The sequence below is a fragment of the Leucopleurus acutus genome (genome assembly GCF_964270905.1).
Source record: "Leucopleurus acutus genome assembly, chromosome: 10".
Taxonomy (NCBI): Eukaryota; Metazoa; Chordata; class Mammalia; order Artiodactyla; family Delphinidae; genus Leucopleurus; species Leucopleurus acutus.
Genome location: NC_139153.1, coordinates 39,040,748 through 39,061,387, shown reverse-complemented (window position 1 = coordinate 39,061,387; position 20,640 = coordinate 39,040,748). Strand labels below are relative to the sequence as shown.

General features: G+C 41.2%; 1 protein-coding gene and 1 pseudogene across 4 annotated transcripts in view; both read right to left on the bottom strand.

The window, feature by feature from the left end:
* IP6K1 (inositol hexakisphosphate kinase 1) overlaps nt 1–20,640 on the bottom strand; it is a 72,741-nt gene that overhangs the window by 5,090 nt on the left and 47,011 nt on the right. For 2 of the 3 annotated variants that reach the window (XM_082848255.1, XM_082848254.1), the window contains exons 2-4: nt 16,295–16,518; nt 3,166–3,376; nt 1,207–1,388 (exon numbers count right to left, since the gene is read on the bottom strand). In XM_082848255.1, the coding sequence (XP_082704381.1) occupies nt 1,207–1,388; nt 3,166–3,376; nt 16,295–16,436 (535 nt within the window). In that variant the 5' untranslated portion in view covers nt 16,437–16,518. Of the gene's footprint in view, nt 1–1,206; nt 1,389–3,165; nt 3,377–16,167; nt 16,519–20,640 lie in introns of those variants that run through there. The other variant, XM_082848253.1, reaches the window with a different exon arrangement.
* Nucleotides 11,898–12,586, bottom strand: LOC309967540 (aminoacyl tRNA synthase complex-interacting multifunctional protein 2-like; annotated as a pseudogene). Its single transcript has one exon. The product of its transcript is annotated as an aminoacyl tRNA synthase complex-interacting multifunctional protein 2-like (transcript).

Genomic DNA, 20,640 nt, shown 5'->3' with positions numbered 1-20,640 from the left:
TCCATGTCCTCATCTACATCTCCTGTCTGCAACAATCTTAAAGGTACAGGCCTGTCACATGTCTGCCAAAAGTCATCAGGGCTCACAGCCTGGCCCTCAATTCCATATTTGGGACTATGTAGCAATCACATGGTCTTGGAGGATAAGACCCTCAGCATCACTATGATGATGAATATTTTTAGCTCTGTCTAATTTTTAGCTCTGTCTAATTTAGCTAATTCTTTAAGGAATAACACTAAAAAAATCATTAAATATGGCTTTTAACTAGTCTCATCACCTGCTATAAGCTATAAACAAGTGACAGTAAAACTCAAAGAAGGTTGCAGAAATATCTCACAATGCCTGAGAGCACTGGATCCTGCTTCGGCCACTCACTGGCTCTGAGCACACTTAACCACCCTGTGCTTCCATTTACTCATCTGTAAACGGAAATCATAACACTTCCTCCCTCAAAAGACTTAGGAAAACTGAGTAAGTATATATGAAGTGCTCAGCATACTTCCCCTCAGTTTCTCAGTAAGATTTATTTATTGTCTACTGCTTCAAAACACTAAATGATTTTAAGAATTCCCATTTCATAATACTTTTTTACCTTTGGTATCTTAAAAAACTGTTTTATATTGCACAGGTATAGTGTTTATCTTTAGAAAAAACATACTAAAATCAAACATATTACTTTTTAATTATTATCTTTTGGGAGGGGAGAAATACACACGTGTACACGTGTACATATGCGCACGCGCGCACACACACACACACCCCAATTCTAGACATGCAGTGATAAATATGGTAGCCACTATCCATGCCTGGTGATTTAAATTTAGATTTTAATTAATTAAATAAATAAAAAATTCAGTAACTCAGTCACAGCAGCCACATTTTGGTTACAGTGTGGCTAGTGGCTACCACAAATTTCAGCACAGATTCAGAATACTTCCATTGTCACAGACAGTTCTATTGGACAGCACTCTTCTAGACTGCCAAGTTTAAGCTTCAGTCTTACCAGCCCCAAAACGCAGGAAAGAAACAACATGTTGATGAAAATAAGAAGGACAAAGAGGAAGAAGAGCCTATGGAAAAGGGAGATGAGAACAAAAGAGGAGCCCCTGAACAGAGAGGGCGCTGGCCATGGTACTGTTAAGTGCCCTGACACAGGACTCATGGTCCCAGTAGCAGGCACTGCTGGAGAAGCAGTAACAAGGATACTGTAGAGTTTTCGGTCCTTGGACTCGGAGCGCATGCGGCTCAGCTGCTGTTTGTGACAGCGCAGGCTCCAAGGGTTGTGGCTGATCTTCTCGGAACTCAGACCGCTGTTGCCATCCAGCATCTGGAAAGGGACATCCGAGTGGCTGTGTAGCTCCACCTTCGGAGTCTTTGCCTCCTGGGGGCTAAGAAGGAAGAACATACCCATTGCTAAGGGGCTCAGACAAGTCACCCTCTGGGGTCTCACTACACAGGGTGGGGGAGGCCTGGATCAAGTCTAATGTGCCACGCATAGACCTTCCTGAGGGGTGACACGGGGCCCAGATGCATGAGCCCATCAAAGTGAGTAAATGGTATAAGTACTAAGGAGCTAGGGTGTGCAGCCTGTGTTGCTAAACTGATCTGATCTGATGTCAGAGACAAACTATGTGCTGCTACATCTAAGAAAAGTCCCAATTCCAACTTCTAGGTCAAGTCACAGAGCATCCTATTCACTGAATTTTTTTTTTTTTTTTTTGGCCATGCCACACGGCTTGCAGGATCTTAGTTCCCGGACGAGGGATCAAACCCAGGCCCTCGGCTGTGGAAGTGCCGAGTCCCAACCACTGGACTGCCAGGGAATTCCCTCACTGAAACTTATTTTTGAGTGATATTAAATATATATAAAGTAATTTAATCATACAATTTTAATTTCACTTTGGTTCAAAACGCTCATTTTTTATTTACATTAGTTTTATTTTTTTTACAATTCAGTTTTTTGGGGTTTTTTTTAGTATATTCATGAGGTTATAAAATATCACCACTATTTAATTTTTAGGAATTTTCATCACCCCAAAAACAGACCTTGTCACCATTAGCAGTCACTTCCCATCTATCCCTCCCCCTCAGTCCCTGGCATCCACTGACTTTGCCTTCTGTCTCTTGGACAGAAACAATGGATTTGCCTATTCTGAACATCTTATATAAATGGAACCATATAATATGTGGTTTTCTGTGACTGGCTTCTTTCATTTAACATAAATGTTTTCAAGGTTCATCCATGTTGTAGCATGTGTCAGTACCCCATCCCTTTTTATTGCTGAGTAATATTCTATTGTATAGTTATACCACATTTAATTTATGGACACTCAGGTTGTTTCCAGTTTTCGGCTATTAGGAATAATGCTGCTATAAACATTTGTGTACAAGTCTTATGTGTGAATATATTCCTTCAATTCTCTTGGGCATATACCTAGGAGTGCAGTTGCCAGGTTTAACTTTTTGAAAAACTGCCTAATTGTTTTCCAGAATAGCTGCACTATTTTACATTCCCATCAGCAATGTAGGAGGGTTCCAATTTCTCCATATCCTCATCAAAACTTTTATTGTCTATCCTTTTGATTATGGCCACCCTTGTCAGGGTTCACATTTTTTTGCACGATATATCAAGAAAAATAATTCTTTGTAGACTATTTTCCTAATCTACAAGAAAAATCAATTTCCAATGCAATAAACTGAACTTCAGATTCAGGGAAAGGATTAATAGCTGATATCAGAGTCTCAGAGAGATATGACACCCAAACCCTTAAGGAACACTAGTCTGGATGCCACTCATTGCCTTTGGGCTCTGACATCCTGCACGTGAGAAAGGAGCTGGAACCTCATCGTGGACCAATGCATTTCCACCTCTGTCTTGGGGGTGCGAGACATAACAAAGCTGGAGAAAACAGGGTGTTCTTGTTCCCAAAAAGCTGAGGGAACTTCATTCTCTCTTGACTAGCTACAGCCATACTCAGAAGGAGGCATCACTGGGGTGATGTGACATACAGGCGGCAGCCTGCACCTATGTGGGTGGCCTAAGAACATCAGCCACCTTCCCCCAACCTTGAGCCTTACTTCCCCATGATGTATCAGGACTCTAGAGATATTCTGAGTATATCAGGACCAGACATGAACCACCAGTCCTGCTTACCATCCCCTTACCTCTCTGAGGTTTCAAGGGACAGGCTGGCTTTCTCCTCCCTGTGGTCACTGCCACTGCCTGACCGGTGCAGGCTCCGGCGAGAGTGCTTACGCCGAGGTTGCTCCCGCTCTGGTGTGTCATCCTGCTCCACGGTCTCACTTTCCACATAAGGGTAGGCCAACAAGTTGATGTAACCATCACTGTCCCCCTCAAAGCAGACTGACACCACTCCTGTTGGAGAAAAAAAGGCAGCCAGTCAACAAATGTCTACAGAGATTGGGTCCCTTCAGTTCAGACTGCTGGCACATGCTGTCCCTCAGCACACTGACATCACCTGCCCTGTATCAACTGTGGGAACAATGACTAGCAGACATCTTTCCAAAACACAGCTGACCACTAATCCCCCATTCTAAGTCTAACCACTAATCCCCCATTCTAAGTCCACTATTTACCTTTGATTTTGGATAAATCTATATATTTTTCCCATTCTCTTGTCTAACCCTCTCACTTTCTTTTTTCCTTTTTAATAAATTTATTTATTTATTTATTTTTGGCTGCGTTGGGTCTTCGTTGCTGCGCACGGGCTTTCTCTAGTTGTGGCGAGCGGGGGCTACTCTTCATTGGGGTGCGTGGGGGTTCTCATCACTGTGGCTTCTCTTGTTGTGAAGCATGGGCTCTAGGCGCGTGGGCTCAGTAGTTCTGCATGTGGGCTCAGTAGTCGTGGCTCACGGGCTCTAGAGCATGGGCTCAGTAGTTGTGGTGCACGGGCTAAGTTGCTCCGCGGCATGCGGGATCTTCCCGGACCAGGGCTCGAACCTGTGCCCCCTGCACTGGCAGGCGGATTCGTAACCACTGAGCCACCAGGGAAGCCCACCCTCTCACTTTCAACTACTGCCTTCTGTACCATTCAAAAGAACTGTATTTTCTAGGTGACATCCACACTCGACATAATTTAACCCTCTACTTATTTAACTGCTCTATGATGCTGTCATTTCCTATGTCCTCCTCTAGATCTGGTTTCCTTCTGCCTGACAATGTCACCTTGAGAGACATCAAGACTTCTCAAAGACAGTCCCCAAAATATGTCTTCTGCCGACACTGAACATCAGGCTATTCTAAGCTCAACAGGCAGAACTTCTGCCTCACCAAACCACCAGCATTCCTAAGTTGAAACACCTATTTTCCATGCTGTACTCATGCAAAACAGTTTGTTGTGTCCATTTTTATCAAACAGGTTTTCATAGTTTCTTCTGGATCATTACCAAATGAGTTGAAACACAATACCTAGAAATCAAGGAGTTTTTTGTTATTTGTTCTTAAAAAGGTCGAGGCTGCCCTTCATCTAACTTCCATATCCAACCCTCTGTCAGCTACACTCCTCGTTTACATTCTTGATGTGCAATATCAGCATTATTGAGAATCAGTGAGAAGCATTTAGGAATATGTCAGTATGCTAGACCAAGAATATCCTTCTCTTTGGCCCATTTCCTTCTCCAGGAGGGCACTGCCCCAATCCCTGGTCTCTATTAGGAAAAAAAATCCTTAAGACATTAAGGTGAAATCGATTTTTCTTACCTTCTCATTACATTGCTTAAATGTACACCTCACTTTAGTGAGCTTCACAACTGTGTCCTGGCTTCCTTACATAGATGACTGCCTCTCCTACAGGTTTCTGCCTTTGTAACTTCTTCTCTTTGTCTTTTCCAGAGCTTCAGTTATGTTCAAGTTTGAATGCCCTCTGGTCTACAATATTCTTTGTTTCCTGGGCTCCCCCTCGTACTCTGATCTAGAGTGTCCTCCAGGCCTGCCACATAGCTCCCATGCTGGGCCCCTCCTTGCTGCAGCTGACCAGAGTGAGAATTGTTCCTTCTATGTCCTCTCCTTTTCCCTTCTTTCTTGGTTTCCTCCTTATTTGAGTGGAATACATCTTCAAGTAACTTCCTAAGAGTGCTCAGGAGGTCAATTTTCTGAGTCCTTTGCAGGACTTTATTCTATTCCAACACTTGACTGATAGTTTGGCTGAAGACAGAATTCTATGTTGTCTGAAAATAAAGACAGTTTTACTTCTTCCTTTCCAATCTGGATGTCTTTTATTATTTCATTTTCTTGCCTAACTGCACTGGCCAGAACCTCCAAGTTATATGTCAACTAGAAATGGAGAGCATGGACATTCTTGTCTCGTTCCTGATCTTAGGGGTTAAAGCAATTGTCTCACCACTGAGTAGGAAGCTAGCTGTAGGTTTTCATAGATGCCTTCTATCAGGTTTGAGGAACTTTCTTTCCATCCCCACTTTGCTAAGAGTTTTGTTACTCCTGTTGTTTTATCAAGAATGGATGTTGATACAGATGGCCAACAGGTACATGAAAAGATGCTCAACAATGGCTAATTATCAGAGAAATGAAAATCAAAACTACAACGAGGTACCACCTCACACCAGTCAGAATGGCCATCATTAAAAAATGTACAAATAACAAATGCTGGACAGGGTGTGGAGAAAAGGGAACCCTCCTACATCGTTGTTGGGAATGTAAATTGGTGCAGCCACTATGGAGAACAGTATGGAGGTTCTTCAAAAAACTAGAGTTGCCAGATGATTCAGCAATCCCACTCCTGGGCATATATCTGGACAAAACTGTAATTCAAAAAGATGCATGCACCCCTATGTTCACAGCAGCACTATTCACAATAGCCAAGACATGGAAACAACCTAAATGTCCATCAACAGATGAATGGATAAAGATGTGGTACATATAGACAACGGACTATTACCCAGACATAAAAGAGAATGAAATAATGCCATTTGCGGTAACACTGATGGACCTAGAGATTGTCATACTAAGTGACGTAAGTCAGAAAGACAAATACCATATGATATCACTTACATGTGGAATCTAAAATATGACAAGAACTTTTCTACAATACGAAACAGAAACAGACTCACACACAGAGAACAGACTTGTGGGGGTTGGGGGGGGAGGGATGGATTGGGAGTTCAGGATTAGCAGATGCAAACATATATAGAATGATTAAATAACAAGGTCCTACTGTATAGCACAGGGAACTATATTCAATATTCTGTGATAAATCATAATGGAAAAGAATATGAAAAAGAATGTACATATATGTATAACTGAATCACTTTGCTGTACAGCAGAAATTAACATAGCATTGTAAATAAACTATACTTCAGTAAAATAAATTTTAAAAAAGAATGTATGTTGGATACTGTCAAGTACTTTTTCTGCACTTACTGAGATAATCATATGATTTTTCTTTTTTTAGTTTATTGATATGGTCAATTACATTAACTTTTGAATGTTAAACCTACCCTGCATTACTCCTATGGTAAACCCTACTTGGTCACGACATACTGTCCTTTTAATATATTCTTAATATATTCTTTAATATATTCTTAATATATTCAATTTGCTAAAATCTTGTTCAAATTTTTTAGGTTCGTCTAGGACATTAATTTTCTTGTAATGGCCTTATAGAATGAGTAGAGATGTATTCCTGCTTCAACTTTTTGAAAGAGTTTGTGTAGTATTTCTTAAATATTTGGTAGAATTCACCAGTGAAGTTGTGTGGGCCTGGAGTTTTCTTTGCTAAAATGCTTTAAATTCCAATTTCAATTTATTTACTACATAGGGCTATTCAGATTATTCATTTCTTCTAGAGTGAGTTTTCATAGTTTGTGTGTTGCAATAAATTGTCTATTTCATCTAAGTTGTAGAATTTACTGGCATAAAGTTGTTCATAATATTTTTATTTTTTTTAATATCGGTAGAAACTGTAGTGATGATACATCTGTCTTTTTTTTTTAAGATTTCTTTTTTGATGTGGACTATTTTTAAAGTCTTTATTGAATTTGTTACAATATTGCTTCTATGTTTTGGTTTTTTGGCCGTGAAGCATGTGGGATCTTAGGTCCCCAACCAGGGATCGAACCCACATCCCCTGCATTGGAAGGTGAAGTCTTCACCACTGGACCACCAGGGAAGTCCCACATCTGTCATTTCTGATATTGGAAATTTATGTCTTTTCTTTTTCCTAATCAGTCTGGCTAGAGATTTATCCTAGCCTTTGGTCTTTAGTTTTCACTGATTTTCTTTATTTTTGCTCATTTTCCTACTGAATTGTCTTTTTTCCTATTGATTTTGAATTGCATACACACACACACACATTCTAGAAACAAATCCTCGGTCAGTTTTATGTGAAGTAAATAGCTCTTAATTTTCTTTAAAAGTGTATTTTGATAAAACTTTTTAATTTTATATACTCAAATGCATCATTCCCTCCTTTAAAATTTCTTTTTATCTTGCAGGGCCATCTAAAGCTATAATGGAAACCTTTAATTCTCTGCAGGCACGTACCATTGAGTACCTTGACACAGAGCATCATACCTGATCAAGGGAGAAGTGGTTATGCTATGGGTCGAACAGGAAGAAGAGCCTTCCAAGAGTGGGTAAGATCTGGTAATTAAATGAGCCATGCAACCTACCACTAGTTTAAAAAATATGTATTTTTTTGATCCTAATTTTTTTTTTTTTTTACCTCATTACTCACACCTAGAAAGAATTCAGGTAGGAAAACGAAAATCAATGGTCCTTTACTTCATTTGATATAAGTCCTAATTTTCTTGGCATTTTTAAGATTGGCTTAAACACAGAGAATTACATTTGGGTAGAGGTTTTCGGGTTTTTTTTTAATATACTTTTTTTTTTTTACTTTTAAAAATTGTGGTAAAAACATATTTAACATAAATTTGTCATTTTAACCATTTTTAAATGTAAAATTCAGTGGCATTAAGTACGTTCACAATGTTGTATAACCACTTTTGTTACCTATTTCCAGAACTTTTATATCACCTCAAACAAAATCTCTATACCCATTAAATAACTCCCCATTTCCCTCTCACCTGAACCCCTGGTACCCTCTAATCTACTTTCTGTCTCTACAAATTTGCCTACTGTAGATATTTCGTACAAGTGGAATCATGTAATGTTTGTTCTTTGAGGTCTGGCTTATTTCACTTAGCATAATGTTTTCAAGGTTCATCCACCTTGTAACACGTGTCAGAACTTCATTTGTTTTTAGGGCTGAATACTCTTCCAGCGTAAATATATGCCACATTTTGTTTATCCGTTCGTCTGTTCAACCCAATCAAACACTTGGGTTGTTTCCATCTTTTGTCTATTGTAAATAATGCTTCTGTGAGTATTACAAGTATCTGTTTGAGTCTCTATTTCCAATTCTTTTGAGTATATACCTAGGAGTGGAATTGCTGAATCATATGGTAATTCTGTGTTTAACTTTTTGAGGAACTGTCCAACTGTTTTTCCATAGTGGCTGTACCATTTGACATTCTTACCAGCAATGTTCCTATTTCTCCATATCTTTGCCACTCTTTCTTTCTCCCTTCCTTTCTTCCTGTCTTCCTTCCTTCCTTTCTTTTCCTTCTTTCTTTTAATGTATTTTTATTTATTTATTCAAATTAATTTTTATTGGAATATAGTTGCTTTACAATGTTGTATCAGTTTTCTTCCTTTTTAATAGCCATCCACTGGTAGTGAGTAGTCTCTATTGTGGTTTAGATTTGCATTTCCCTAATGACTAATGATGCTGATTATCTTTTCATGTGCTTATTGGCCATTTGTGTATCTATTCTGGAGAAATGTTTATTCAACTCCTTTGACCATTTATGAATAGGGTTGTTTCTTAACTTTTTTTTTTTAACATCTTTAATGGAGTATAATTGCTTTTGTTTCTTAACTCTTAATTGGCAAAAAGAGGTAGACTAGTTCTTAGAAGTAGTTGTTTCTTACCTCAGGGCTTTTGTCTATGAGAGGAATGGAATGTCCTTTCCATTGTCCTTTGCCCACAGCTGCTCCTCATCCTTCAGTCCTTTAAGTCTCCCCAGACACTCCTTCCCTGATCATTCTATATCAAGTGCTCTGTTTTGGAAGCTTTATTATTTTCAATTACAGAACATGACTTATTTTATTCAAAGTACTTATCACAATCTATAATTGTTTTGTCTATAATTTGTTTATTCTTTGTTTCTCACACTAGCATGCAAGCTCCATAAAGGTATGGGCCTTTTTTGTCTTTTACTCTAATGAGCACAGGGCTTGGCATCTAGTAGATGCTCAGTAAGTACTGGTAACAGAAAAATGAATGAGGCAAAGTTTTGAATAACTATACAGAAGCCTAGAACCTCATATTTAGTACTATTAAGAAGTAACACTTGGGCTTCCCTGGTGGCGCAGTGGTTGAGAGTCTGCCTGCCGATACAGGAGACACGGGTTCGTGCCCCGGTCCGGGAAGATCCCACATGCCGCTGAGCGGCTGGGCCCGTGAGCCATGGCCGCTGAGCCTGCGCATCCGTAGCCTGTGCTCTGCAACGGGAGAGGCCACAGCAGTGAGAGGCCCGCGTGCCGCAAAAAAAAAAAAAAAAGAAGTAACACTTGGGATTTCCCTGGTGGCGCAGTGGTTAGGCGACCAATGCAGGGGACATGGGTTTGATCCCTGGTCCGGGAAGATCCCATATGCCGCAGAGCAACTAAGCCCGTGCACCACAGCTGCTGAGCCTGAGCTCTAGAGTCCGTGAGCCACAACTACAGAGCCCATGTGCCACAACTACTGAAGCCCACGTGCCTAGAGCTCATGCTCCGCAACAAGAGAAGCCACCAATATGAGAAACCCGTGCACTGCAACAAAGAGTAGCCCCTGCTGGCCGCAAGTAGAGAAGGCCCGCACGCGCAACAAAGACACAACAAATTGAAATGAAATGGAATGGAATGGAATGAAATGAAATGAAATAAAATATTAAAACAAAAAAGAAGTTAACACTTGGTAACTACCGCTGGTCATACTAAATAAATGAAAATCCCTCTTCAAACCTACTGCCAAAATATAAAATATTACTGGCATTTTTCCTTAGCTGAGTTTTAAAAATACCTGTACCTCTGGAAATAAAGAAATATATGTGTAATTGTGCGTTAGTATTAATAGATGTATTTTCTAAACCTGTGTGTTCAAAGGGGCTAAAGGCAAAGATATTCCAGTAGCAATCAGAACATCTAGCACCAAGATCTTGTTTTTTCTAAATACCATTCCTAAAAGGAAGAAGAGGTTGTTGCAGAAGTATTTGATTCCTGAATCGGGACAGGAAAAATACAAGACGAGCTTGGAAGATCTTGCAGTAACTGAAAGTAAAGCAATAGTCAAAAATGATGGGGGGGGCTTCCCTGCTGGCGCAGTGGTTAAGAACCTGCCTGCCAATGCAGGGGACACGGGTTCAAGCCCTGGTCTGGGAAGATCCCACATGCCGTGGAGCAACTAAGCCTGTGCACCTCAACTACTGAGCCTGTGCTCTAGAGCCCATGAGCCACAACTACTGAGCCCATGTGCCACAACTACTGAAGCCTGTGTGCCTAGAGCCTGTGCTCTGCAACAAGGGAAGCCACCGCAATGAGACGCCCATGTACCACCACAAAGAGTACCCCCACTCACTGCAGCTAGAGAAAGTCCGCACGCAGCAATGAAGACCCAACACAGCCAAAAATAAATAAATTAATTTTAAAAAAAAAGTTAAATCACTAGTAACAAGGTATGTACTTTGTGACATGATGAACTGAAGAGGACACAGGATCATTTCTATCGCCCCAAAATATTAGGTTGGCCAGAAAGTTCGTTCGGGTTTTCCTGTGACATCTTACAAAAACCTGTATGAACTTTCTGGCCAACCCAATATACAACCTCAATCTAATTCTGAGGAAAGATAAGACAAATCCAAATTTAGGGACAGTCTACAAAATAACTACTAGTACTCTTCAAAAGTGTTGAGGTCAGGACTTCCCTGGTGGTCCAATGATTAAGTACCCACCTTCCAATGCAGGGGACACGGGTTTGATCCCTGGTTGGGGAACTAGGATCCCACATGCCGCAGGGCAACTAAGTACACATGCCACAACTACTGAGCCCAACTCTCTACAACTAGAGAGCCCACGTGCCATGACTATAGAGCCCACGTGCTCTGGAGCCCGTGCGCCACAACTAGAGAGGAGTCCATGTGCCACAACAAAGATCCTGCGTGCTGCAACTAATAAGACCCAATGCAGCCAAACATAAATAAATAAATATTTTTTAAAAAGGGGGGGGCTTCCCTGGTGGCACAGTGGTTAAGAATCTGCCTGCCAATGCTGGGGACATGGGTTCAAGCCCTGATCCAGGAAGATCCCACATGCCTCAGAGCAACTAAGCCCATGTGCTACAACTACTGAGCCTGTACTCTAGAGCCCATGAACACAACTGCTGAGCCCACGTGCCACACTACTGAAGCCTGCACACCTACAGCCCATGCTCCACAGCAAGAGAAGCCACCGCAATGAGAAGCCCGCGCACCGCAACGAAGAGTAGCCCCCACTCGCCACAACTAGAGAAAGCCTGTGCGCAGCAACAAAGACCCAATGCAGCCAAAAATAAATAAATTTATAAGTGGAAAAACAGCCAAAATTTGAATAAAATGTACGTATTAGTTAATAGTATTATACCAATGTTCCTTTCCTGGCTTTGGTAATTATAAATTATACTATGGTTATATATATTTTTAATGATGCTTTTGCTTATTGATACTAGACTACCAGCCTAAGTAAAGACTCTGATTTTAGTATAAGTCCCTTTAGTAACAATCGGCATGAAACAGCATCATACTTAAAATCTAAACCCTTTAAAATCAGGTACTGAAATTCACTTAAGGAACTTAAGGGCAGTGTTAAAAAGGGCCAGGTTTTTACAGGTCCTCATCCACTTCTGCACGTTGGCTGGCACCATCACACTGCAGCCTCCTGTCTGCTGGAGAACAGACCACAGCACAATTTCTGCCACAGTGAGTTCATTCCCAAGAAGCCAGGAGCTCTTCCCAAAAGCTGAATTCATGGAGCAGAACACACTGGCTTCCCTCTTCTAGCTGAAAAATAGCTCTATCTACCCAGCTATCTATAAGGGTTAAACTTACAGCATTATGCTTCTGGCCAAACAGAAAACAGAAAATGTGCATGTTCCCTTCTCCTTCAATGGGATACATCATTTGGATACTGAACTTCATCTGAGTCTTTAGCACATTCTTCCAAATTAAGAGTAAAACCCAGCACTTAAGAAGGTTTTCTAGCGTGCTCTTGACTACTGAATGTGTGTGAACAGTAGAGAGAGACTCTAGTGGTCACAGAGCAGCCAGTGCAACACAAACAGAGAGAGGGGAAGGGAGGGGTGGCTGGGTTTGTGTTGATCAAGATGTCTTTCAGTGCCCTGTAGTCTCTTCCAAACACTGAATTTAAGCCCAATGCATTGGTAGCTAAAGCAGTGGGTTCATCAGCTTGGATTATGTTGGTAATATCCAAATCCACATCTGGCATCTGAATCATCTTGGAGAGACCATCGACTACAACTTTCAATTCATACAGATACTTTAGAATATCACCTTGGTGGAAAAAATAAAGTATCTTGGCGGAACTCAAGAGGTTGAAGACTCTTCCTGCATCTAGCACGGGGCTGATGGTCCCGCCATGCATACTGGGGAGCCAGTACGTGCATCTACACAGAGAGGTGAGCCACACAATGACAGGGCTTTACTTGGTACATCAGTATCATGGGACCATTAGAGGAACTCTTATTATTTTTGCAAATTTTCTGTCATTTTAAATTTATTTCAAAATAAAAAGTAAATAACTTCCCTGGCGGTCTTGTGGTTAAGATTCCATGCTTCCACTGCAGGTGGCATGGGTTTGATCCCTCATCAGGGAACCAAGATCCCACATGCCACGTGGTACAGCCAAAAACAAAACAAAAAAAGGTAAAAACCCTATAGTATCAGTCTTTGAAATACATGAATTGGACCCATCATATCTTCCATTTTCTCTGAATAAACTGGACTTCATTTGACTTAAAAAGAAGAGATCAATTTTAGTTTAGTTGTATTTTTGAGAAAGTGTATTTATTCTTCCCTAGTGAAAATGCAGCCTGAGGAAAAAAAAATCAGGTAGATACTAAGGATTTGCTATGGCTTTTAAAGACTTCTGTTCCCCAGTCTGAGAGAAGGTTGGGGGAAAAACTGAACCAATATATGACTGACAATCCTTCCCTGGGTGGCACCTTGAAATTCTAACTTGTCCCAATTCTGGTGGTTGTGATTTAGAAAACATTTCTTTGGAGCCAGGGGCTCAACTCCATTTTAAGTGTTTTTTTTTTTCCCTGAGCATCAGAAGAACTCCATGAGCTAACAGGGCTTGTAGTTCTCTTTCTGGTTTTGGCATATTTATAGCAGAAGATTTGGCCATGGATGTGTTGAGTGTGGATAAGTAGGTGGCTAAAGCTACATTTATAAAGCATTTATAACTGTTGTTTCTTAGCCACTTAGAGACAGCAGTGTGTGTGATTCTGGCTTCTCTCTCATTTTGCAGCCTTAGAATATTTATTCCTCCAAATTTGATATTATTCTGATTCTGTTTTGAAAATAATAACAAACCATACAATTCAAAACTGCACAAAGGACTTGAACAGACATTTCTCCAGAGAAGATACACAAATGGCCAATGGCACATCAACATCATTCATTAATCATTAAGAAAATGCATATCAAAACAATGAGACACCACTTCACACCTACTAAGGTGGCTATAATTTTTTTTTTAATGGAAAACAAGGGTTTGTAAGGATGTGGAGAAACAGGAACACTGTTGGTAAGAATGTCAAATGGTACAGCCACTATGGAAAACAGTTTGACAGTTCCTCAGAAAAGTTAAACACAGAATTACCATATGATTCAGCAATTCCACTCCTATATACTCAAAAGAATTGGAAACAGAGACTCAGATAAATACTCACAGAAGCATTATTCACAATAGGCAAAAGGTGGAAACAACCCAAGTGTCCATCAACAGATGAAAGGATAAACAAAATGTGGCATATATTTACACTGGAATAGTATTCAGCCATAAAAACAAATGAAGTTCTGACACATGCTACAAGGTGGATGAACCTTGAAAACATTATCCTAAGTGAAATAAGCCAGACCCAAAAGGAGAAACGTTACATGATTCCACTTGTATGAAATATCTACAATAGGCAAATCTGTAGAGACAGAAAGTAGATTAGGGGGTACCAGGGGAGGTGAGAGGGAAATGGGGAGTTATTTAATGGGTATAGAGATTTTGTGATGATGTAAAAGTTCTGGAAATAGATAATAGTAATGGTATATAGCACTGTGAATGCATTTAATGCCACTAAATTATACACTTAAAAATGGTAAATTTTGCTGTACAGCAGAAATGAACAAACATCATAAATCAATTATACTTCAATTAAAAAAAAAGACAAGGTGTGTCCACTTAAAAAAAAAAGGTTAAACTTTATGTTACGTGGACTTCCCTGATGGTGCAGTGGTTAAGAATCCACCTGCCAATGCAGGGGACACAGGTTCGAGCCCTGGTCCAGGACGATTCCACATGCTGCGGAGCAACTAAGCCCGTGCGCCACAACTACTGAGCCTGCCATCTAGAGTCCGCACAGTACAACTACTGAAGACTGTACACCTAGAGCCCGTGCTCCGCAACAAGAGAAGCCACCGCAATGCGAAGCCTGCGCAACGCAACAAAGAGTAGCCCCCGCTCACCGCAGCTAGAGAAAACCTGCACACAGCAATGAAGACCCAACGCAGCCAAAAATAAATAATTTTAAAAATGTTTATGTTATGTATATTTCACCACAATTAAAGATTTAAGGAAACAAAAGTCAATACCAATATGGATTGGTTTTTCTAAATCGAGGATCCCCCAAGTAAAGGATGATACAAACATGACTGAATTCATACTGCTTTGGAAAAGTTAAAAAACAGAACAGAGCGGCTTCCCTGGTGGCACAGTGGTTTAGAATCCGCTTGGCCAACACGGGGGACACAGGTTCGAGCCCTGGTCCTAGAGGATCCTACATGCCAGGGAGCAACTAAGCCTATGCGCCACAACTACTGAGCCTGCGCTCTAGAACCCTCGAGCCACAACTACTGAAGCCCGCACGCCACAACTACTGAAGCGCATGCACCTAGAGCCCGTGCTCAGCAACAAGAGAAGCCACCACAATGAGAAGCCCACGCACTGCAACGAAGAGTAGCCTCTGCTCGCTGCAACTAGAGAAAGCCCACGCACAGCAACAAAGAACCAATGCAACCAAAAATAAATAAATTGGATAAATAAATTAAGAAAAAAAACAGAACACAGGGAATTCCCTGGCGGTCCAGTGATTAGAACTTGGTGCTTTTACTTCAGTGGTCCGGGTTCAATTCCCGGTCAGGGAACTAAGATCCCGCAAGCCATGTGGCACAGCCAAAACAAAACAAAAAACAGAACACAAAAAACATAACTTACACGTGAGGGGCAATCATAAAAATATATAAACATAGTGACAAAAATCAGATTTGAAAATCAAGTACCTTAAATTCTGGTATATATTCACGGGCTTCTAGTCTATAAAGTTAATTTACATTTTAAAACAGATTATTTTTCCTTTAAAAGTTAGGACCCTCCAGGCCCCAATCCTTCTGTAGATTTCTTACCATCAATTCATCCCCCAGCACATACATACACAAGCTCCACAGAGCCTCCTCGCCAGCTGTCTCATTGCCTTAGCCTGGAAAGCATCCAATTCTTCCTCCTCTGGGACCAGATAAGTGCTGCCCCTTCTCTCCTAGACCATTCCAGCAAACAGGGAAACCTCCTTGACAACAGCATGCTCTTCACCAATGGGACTTAATGCTGTGAATTCTTCTCAGGTTTACCTATCAATGAATTCAATTTTCAAGATCTAAAGACCTTGCTGATGGTTTCAGCTTCAAATTTTGCTTAACAAAGTGACTCTGCTGCTTTGAGACAACAGAGACCTACAATCACACCACATGGCCATCAGAACAAGGAAAACTGAGCTGAGGGCCTATAAGCTGCTGCCGTCTCCAAACTGGCCAGTGACTGACCTTTGTACTCAGGGGTGAACTCCTTCATTTCGGGAGGGAGGGACTCGTAGAAGCGCTGCTCCCGGGAGATGAGGGGCTTGCACACAGTGTGGTCGTCGTAGCGCATCATGCTGCTGTGTCCGCCCACCTGGTGGATGAAGGGCTCCAGGAGGACTCCCCGGTCTCCGGCCCGACTTGCGTTCTTGCCATACTGCCCCACTTCCATGGTTTGACAAACACACATTGCGTTGGGGGCCAGTTGCACACTGAGAGCAGAGGATGCAGCACATGAGCCACGAAAGGAGAGCTAGGTAGAAGGTCCTGGCGAGCTGAAAACCAACGGTCAGAGTCTGTTCAGCTTATTCTTCTCTCCTAACAGAGGGAAGAGAGGAAAAGAGGGAATCAAAACACCAGGCAAGCCACAGTTTCCCTGGAGTTCACAGAATATCCACTCCTGAGGAAAAACAGGGATTCTGTCTTGTTCCCTGCTATGTGTTCCCCAGTAAGTACAACACTGCCTGATGCATGAGAGGTAGCTGAGTCAATTTTTGTTGAATGATGTAATTTTGGTCTCTTCCATCCGTCTTTTTATGCACAGAAGCCCATATTCTCTTCCTTTCCTAGTTCTCAGATCCCTTCTAAGTTCTCTAAAGGATTTGATTTTAGAGCTACAGTATGTTATAGCCATCAGGAAGGCAACTATCCCTGTTCACTTCACATTCAGTTAAGAGCTCAAGAAAAAAACAGAAAGCAACACCAACTCACTCTGTTTGGATTTCTCACAATACTCAGTACTGGTAAGGGTCTCTCCCTGACTCAAAGGAAGGGTTTTTGCCTGAGAAATCAGGTCACTCTAGATTCCCAACTTTTCTGCTGAAGGTGCCAAGGACCAGACAGGGAAAGCCATTCCTTCCTGAGTTGCAGAAGCATAAAAAGGTTTTGTTTTGGGACTTCCCTGGTGGTCCAGTGGGTAAGACTCCGTGCTCCCAATGCAGGGGGCCTGGGTTTGATCCCTGGTGGGGGAACTAGATCCCACATGCATGCCGCAACTAAGAGTTCACATGCCAGAACTAAGAAGACCACGTGCCGCAACTAAGATGTCTGCATGCCGCAACTAAGAGCCCTCATGCCACAACTAAAAGATCCTGCATGCCGCAACGAAAAAACATGCCACAACGAAGATCCCACGTGCCACAAATACGACCTGGCACAGCCAAAATAAATAAATAAATAGTTTCAAAAAATGTTTTGTTTTTCTGAAAGGAATTCAGGCTTCATATTTCTTCTACTTTAAATTTATGGCCATCAATTTATGACCATGTCTAGCACCACAGAGCTTCCCTTTCTGTTTGACTCTAAGGACAAAGAAAAGCTCTTTGTACTTAAATAACCTCCTTTTAATGTCAGTCTTCTCTCAAGAAAGTTAATATAGTGGGCAACTTAATACTGAATATATTTTAAAAACTAGGAATGTAGTAGGTAGCGGGGGTGGGGGAGGGAAGGATTGGGAGTTTGGGATAGCAGAGGCAAACTATCATATATAGAACAGATAAACAAGGTCTTATTGTACAGCACAGGGCACTATATTCAATATCCTGTGATAAACCATAATGGAAAAGAATATGAAAAAGAACATATATATATATATATATATATATATATGTATAACTGGGTCACTTGGCTGTACAGAAGAAATTAACACAACATTGTAAATAAACTATACTTCAAAAAAATTTTTAAAAAATTAAAAAGGAATGTAGTAGGCAAGACAACATCTGAAAGATCAAGACTAAAAAAGAAAAAGAAAATATAGAGCAGAAATATGCTTTTATCTGCAAGAGATAATAAACTATTTTTTTTTCTGAACCTCATAATTATGGGCAAAATGAGCTATAGAAGAACACTGTTGCAAAACTGCAAAATTTTCTTAATCCAAAGCTGCCCAGGAAACTATGTTCTATTTCACCACTATCAACAAAAATAAATTATTCTCCATTCCCGCTCCCACAAACAGATCAGCACCACTTTAAAACTATTCATTTTTTAGTCCTCCTTCAGGATAAGGCAACTCCCTGCCCCAGGGAGTTTTCTGAGACTCCATTCTCTTGAAACAAGAGTTCGATGTACACCTCTGCGACTCCTACGGCACCCTGTGCCAACTCTAAGGCAGCAATAAATCACTGTACTGTCATCTATTTTGTCATCTGTCACCACCACCAAACCATTCTCTCTTAACTCCATCTAGGATCCAAGGCATTTCCTGGCACACGGCAGTACTCAAAATGAGGTTTGTTAGAATGAATTAAAATAATTCCAGGAAGAGGACCACAGTGAGTAAAAGCACAACGATATGAAAATAAAATATGAAAGCACAGTGGCAGTGCTTAGGGCAGAAAGTGGGGGCAGGAAGCAATTGCGGAATGCTTATCTCAGGGTTCCTAGAGGTGCCCACTGTGGCAGTGGACTCTAGCTAGCAATGTCAATCGGCTCCTGCCCTGGCTCCTCTTCACCCTGGGATTGCCTCTGACCACAGATGGGATACCAAGAAGGTGCCAGACTTTCTAGCCTGGGTCAGTGGGTATCTGGTTTAGGAGAGGGGTCAACAGTGCCAAGTGCCCCAGAAGAGTTGGACATTAGGGCCATTCCCTGGACTCTGAGAGATCCGTGGCATCCTCTGCAGCCCCCACAGAACTGAAAGGAAGAAGTTCAATCTCCAGTCAGATGTAGACTTTTGATATTTTGTTTCCCCTTGATGTCTACATAAAATCATGGTACTGTTTTTGTGTTTGAAATATTTTCTTAGAAGTAAACATGTAAAATGTACCACATTTCTATAGCTCTGATTTGGCATTTCTTTTTAAATAAACTGGGAACCTGAAAAAGTGGAAGTGCCCAGAACTCTCTCAACCTCTATAAAGCCCTGGCCTACAAGGTATGGAGACTTGTATGTCACTTGAAGGAAGAAACTTCAAGTTTCCTCATGAAGACATGCCCACTGCCAACCCTGTGGGATATGCCGACGTAGGTGAAGGGCTTGGGCTTGACTCACCTACCGCCCAGCCTTGAAAGTTCTGGAAATAGCAAAAGCTCTGACTCTTCTTGATAAACAATCAGAGGTCATTCCTGAAGTCTGGTGTCCACCAAGGCCTGCTGTAAAAACCGTGGACTGAGAGGGCTATGGACGATGGTGTCTGTCTCCACTATTCCTTTCCTAATAGAGTCCCAATCTTGTTCAGGCAGCCAAACCTCAAGGGAATGTGAAATTCCATTCTAGCTCAGGGAGAATCTTGAACAGTACCTCAGTTCTTACGAGCTTATTTAGGAAAAAGCATGTGACTCTCTTCTTCCCAATGAGATGAGGAGAAGTTGGCCAGGGATTCTCTGGGAAAAGATACCTTGCTCTTAACACGAGAGAGGGGTACCTCCTCTTCCTCAGGATATTATTCTGTCTGCACGTGATATCGGAGACTACTGCAGCCACCTTGTAACTCTAAAAGATACTTGCCTAAGACAAGGCCAACATGCTGAGCATACAGAACAGGAAATAAAAATCAGGGCCCATGAGGCTGTCACTAAAGTACTGGATATCCTGTTATGTAACAAAAATAAATTTCCCTTTATGCTTTAAGCCAGTCACATTAGGATGTTCTGTCACTTGCAGTCAAAACCATCATAAATGAAAGGACAGAAATAGTTGCATCAAAATCCCCAGATCTCCAGTTAATACACTTTGCACATAAAGAGGTCACTAATTGTTTTCTGATGACAATAAGGAAACTTCCAACAAATGAAGAACAAGCTCTTTTCACTAATGACAAAGGGCATATTCTCCATAAGCCCCAAAATGAAAAATGTTGCTCTATAATCTTTAAAGTGTCCCTGAAGTCAGAGAATGTGAATTATGTCTGGTCCATAGCGCTGGTACCAAGATACTAAAAAAGAACCTGACCAACAGAAAATTCATTCTCTCATACGTAGAAATGAACCTGTCCAAATATCCAAATAATTAGTTTAGAACTGATTCTACTAATGCTTCAACAGGAGGCAGACCATAAAAGAAATTGATACTCTTGCCACTTCAGGACCTTACTGCTCATTATTTTTTTTTTTTACAAACGGATCTAAATACCATGTAGTCAATAAATCATATTTCCCAGAGTGTAATTAATTCTCAAAGATTTTGCAGACTGTGCTCTGCAAATACATTGACCTGATTTCAAGTAGTTTATGCCATTCAAGATGTCAATAGCTTCTGCAGTCTTTTCTAGACTTAAGAAACTACTAGCATAAAGAAAAACTTGTGGGGACTTCCCTGGTGGTCCAGTGGTAAAGAATACGCCTTCCAACGCAGGGGACATGGGTTCAACCCCTGGCTGGGGAACTAAGGTCCCACATGCCGCAGGGGAACTAAGCCCATGCACCACAACTACTGGGTTCGCGCGCCTCAACCAGAGAGGCTGTGTGCCGCAAACTACAGAGCCCAGGCACTCTGAA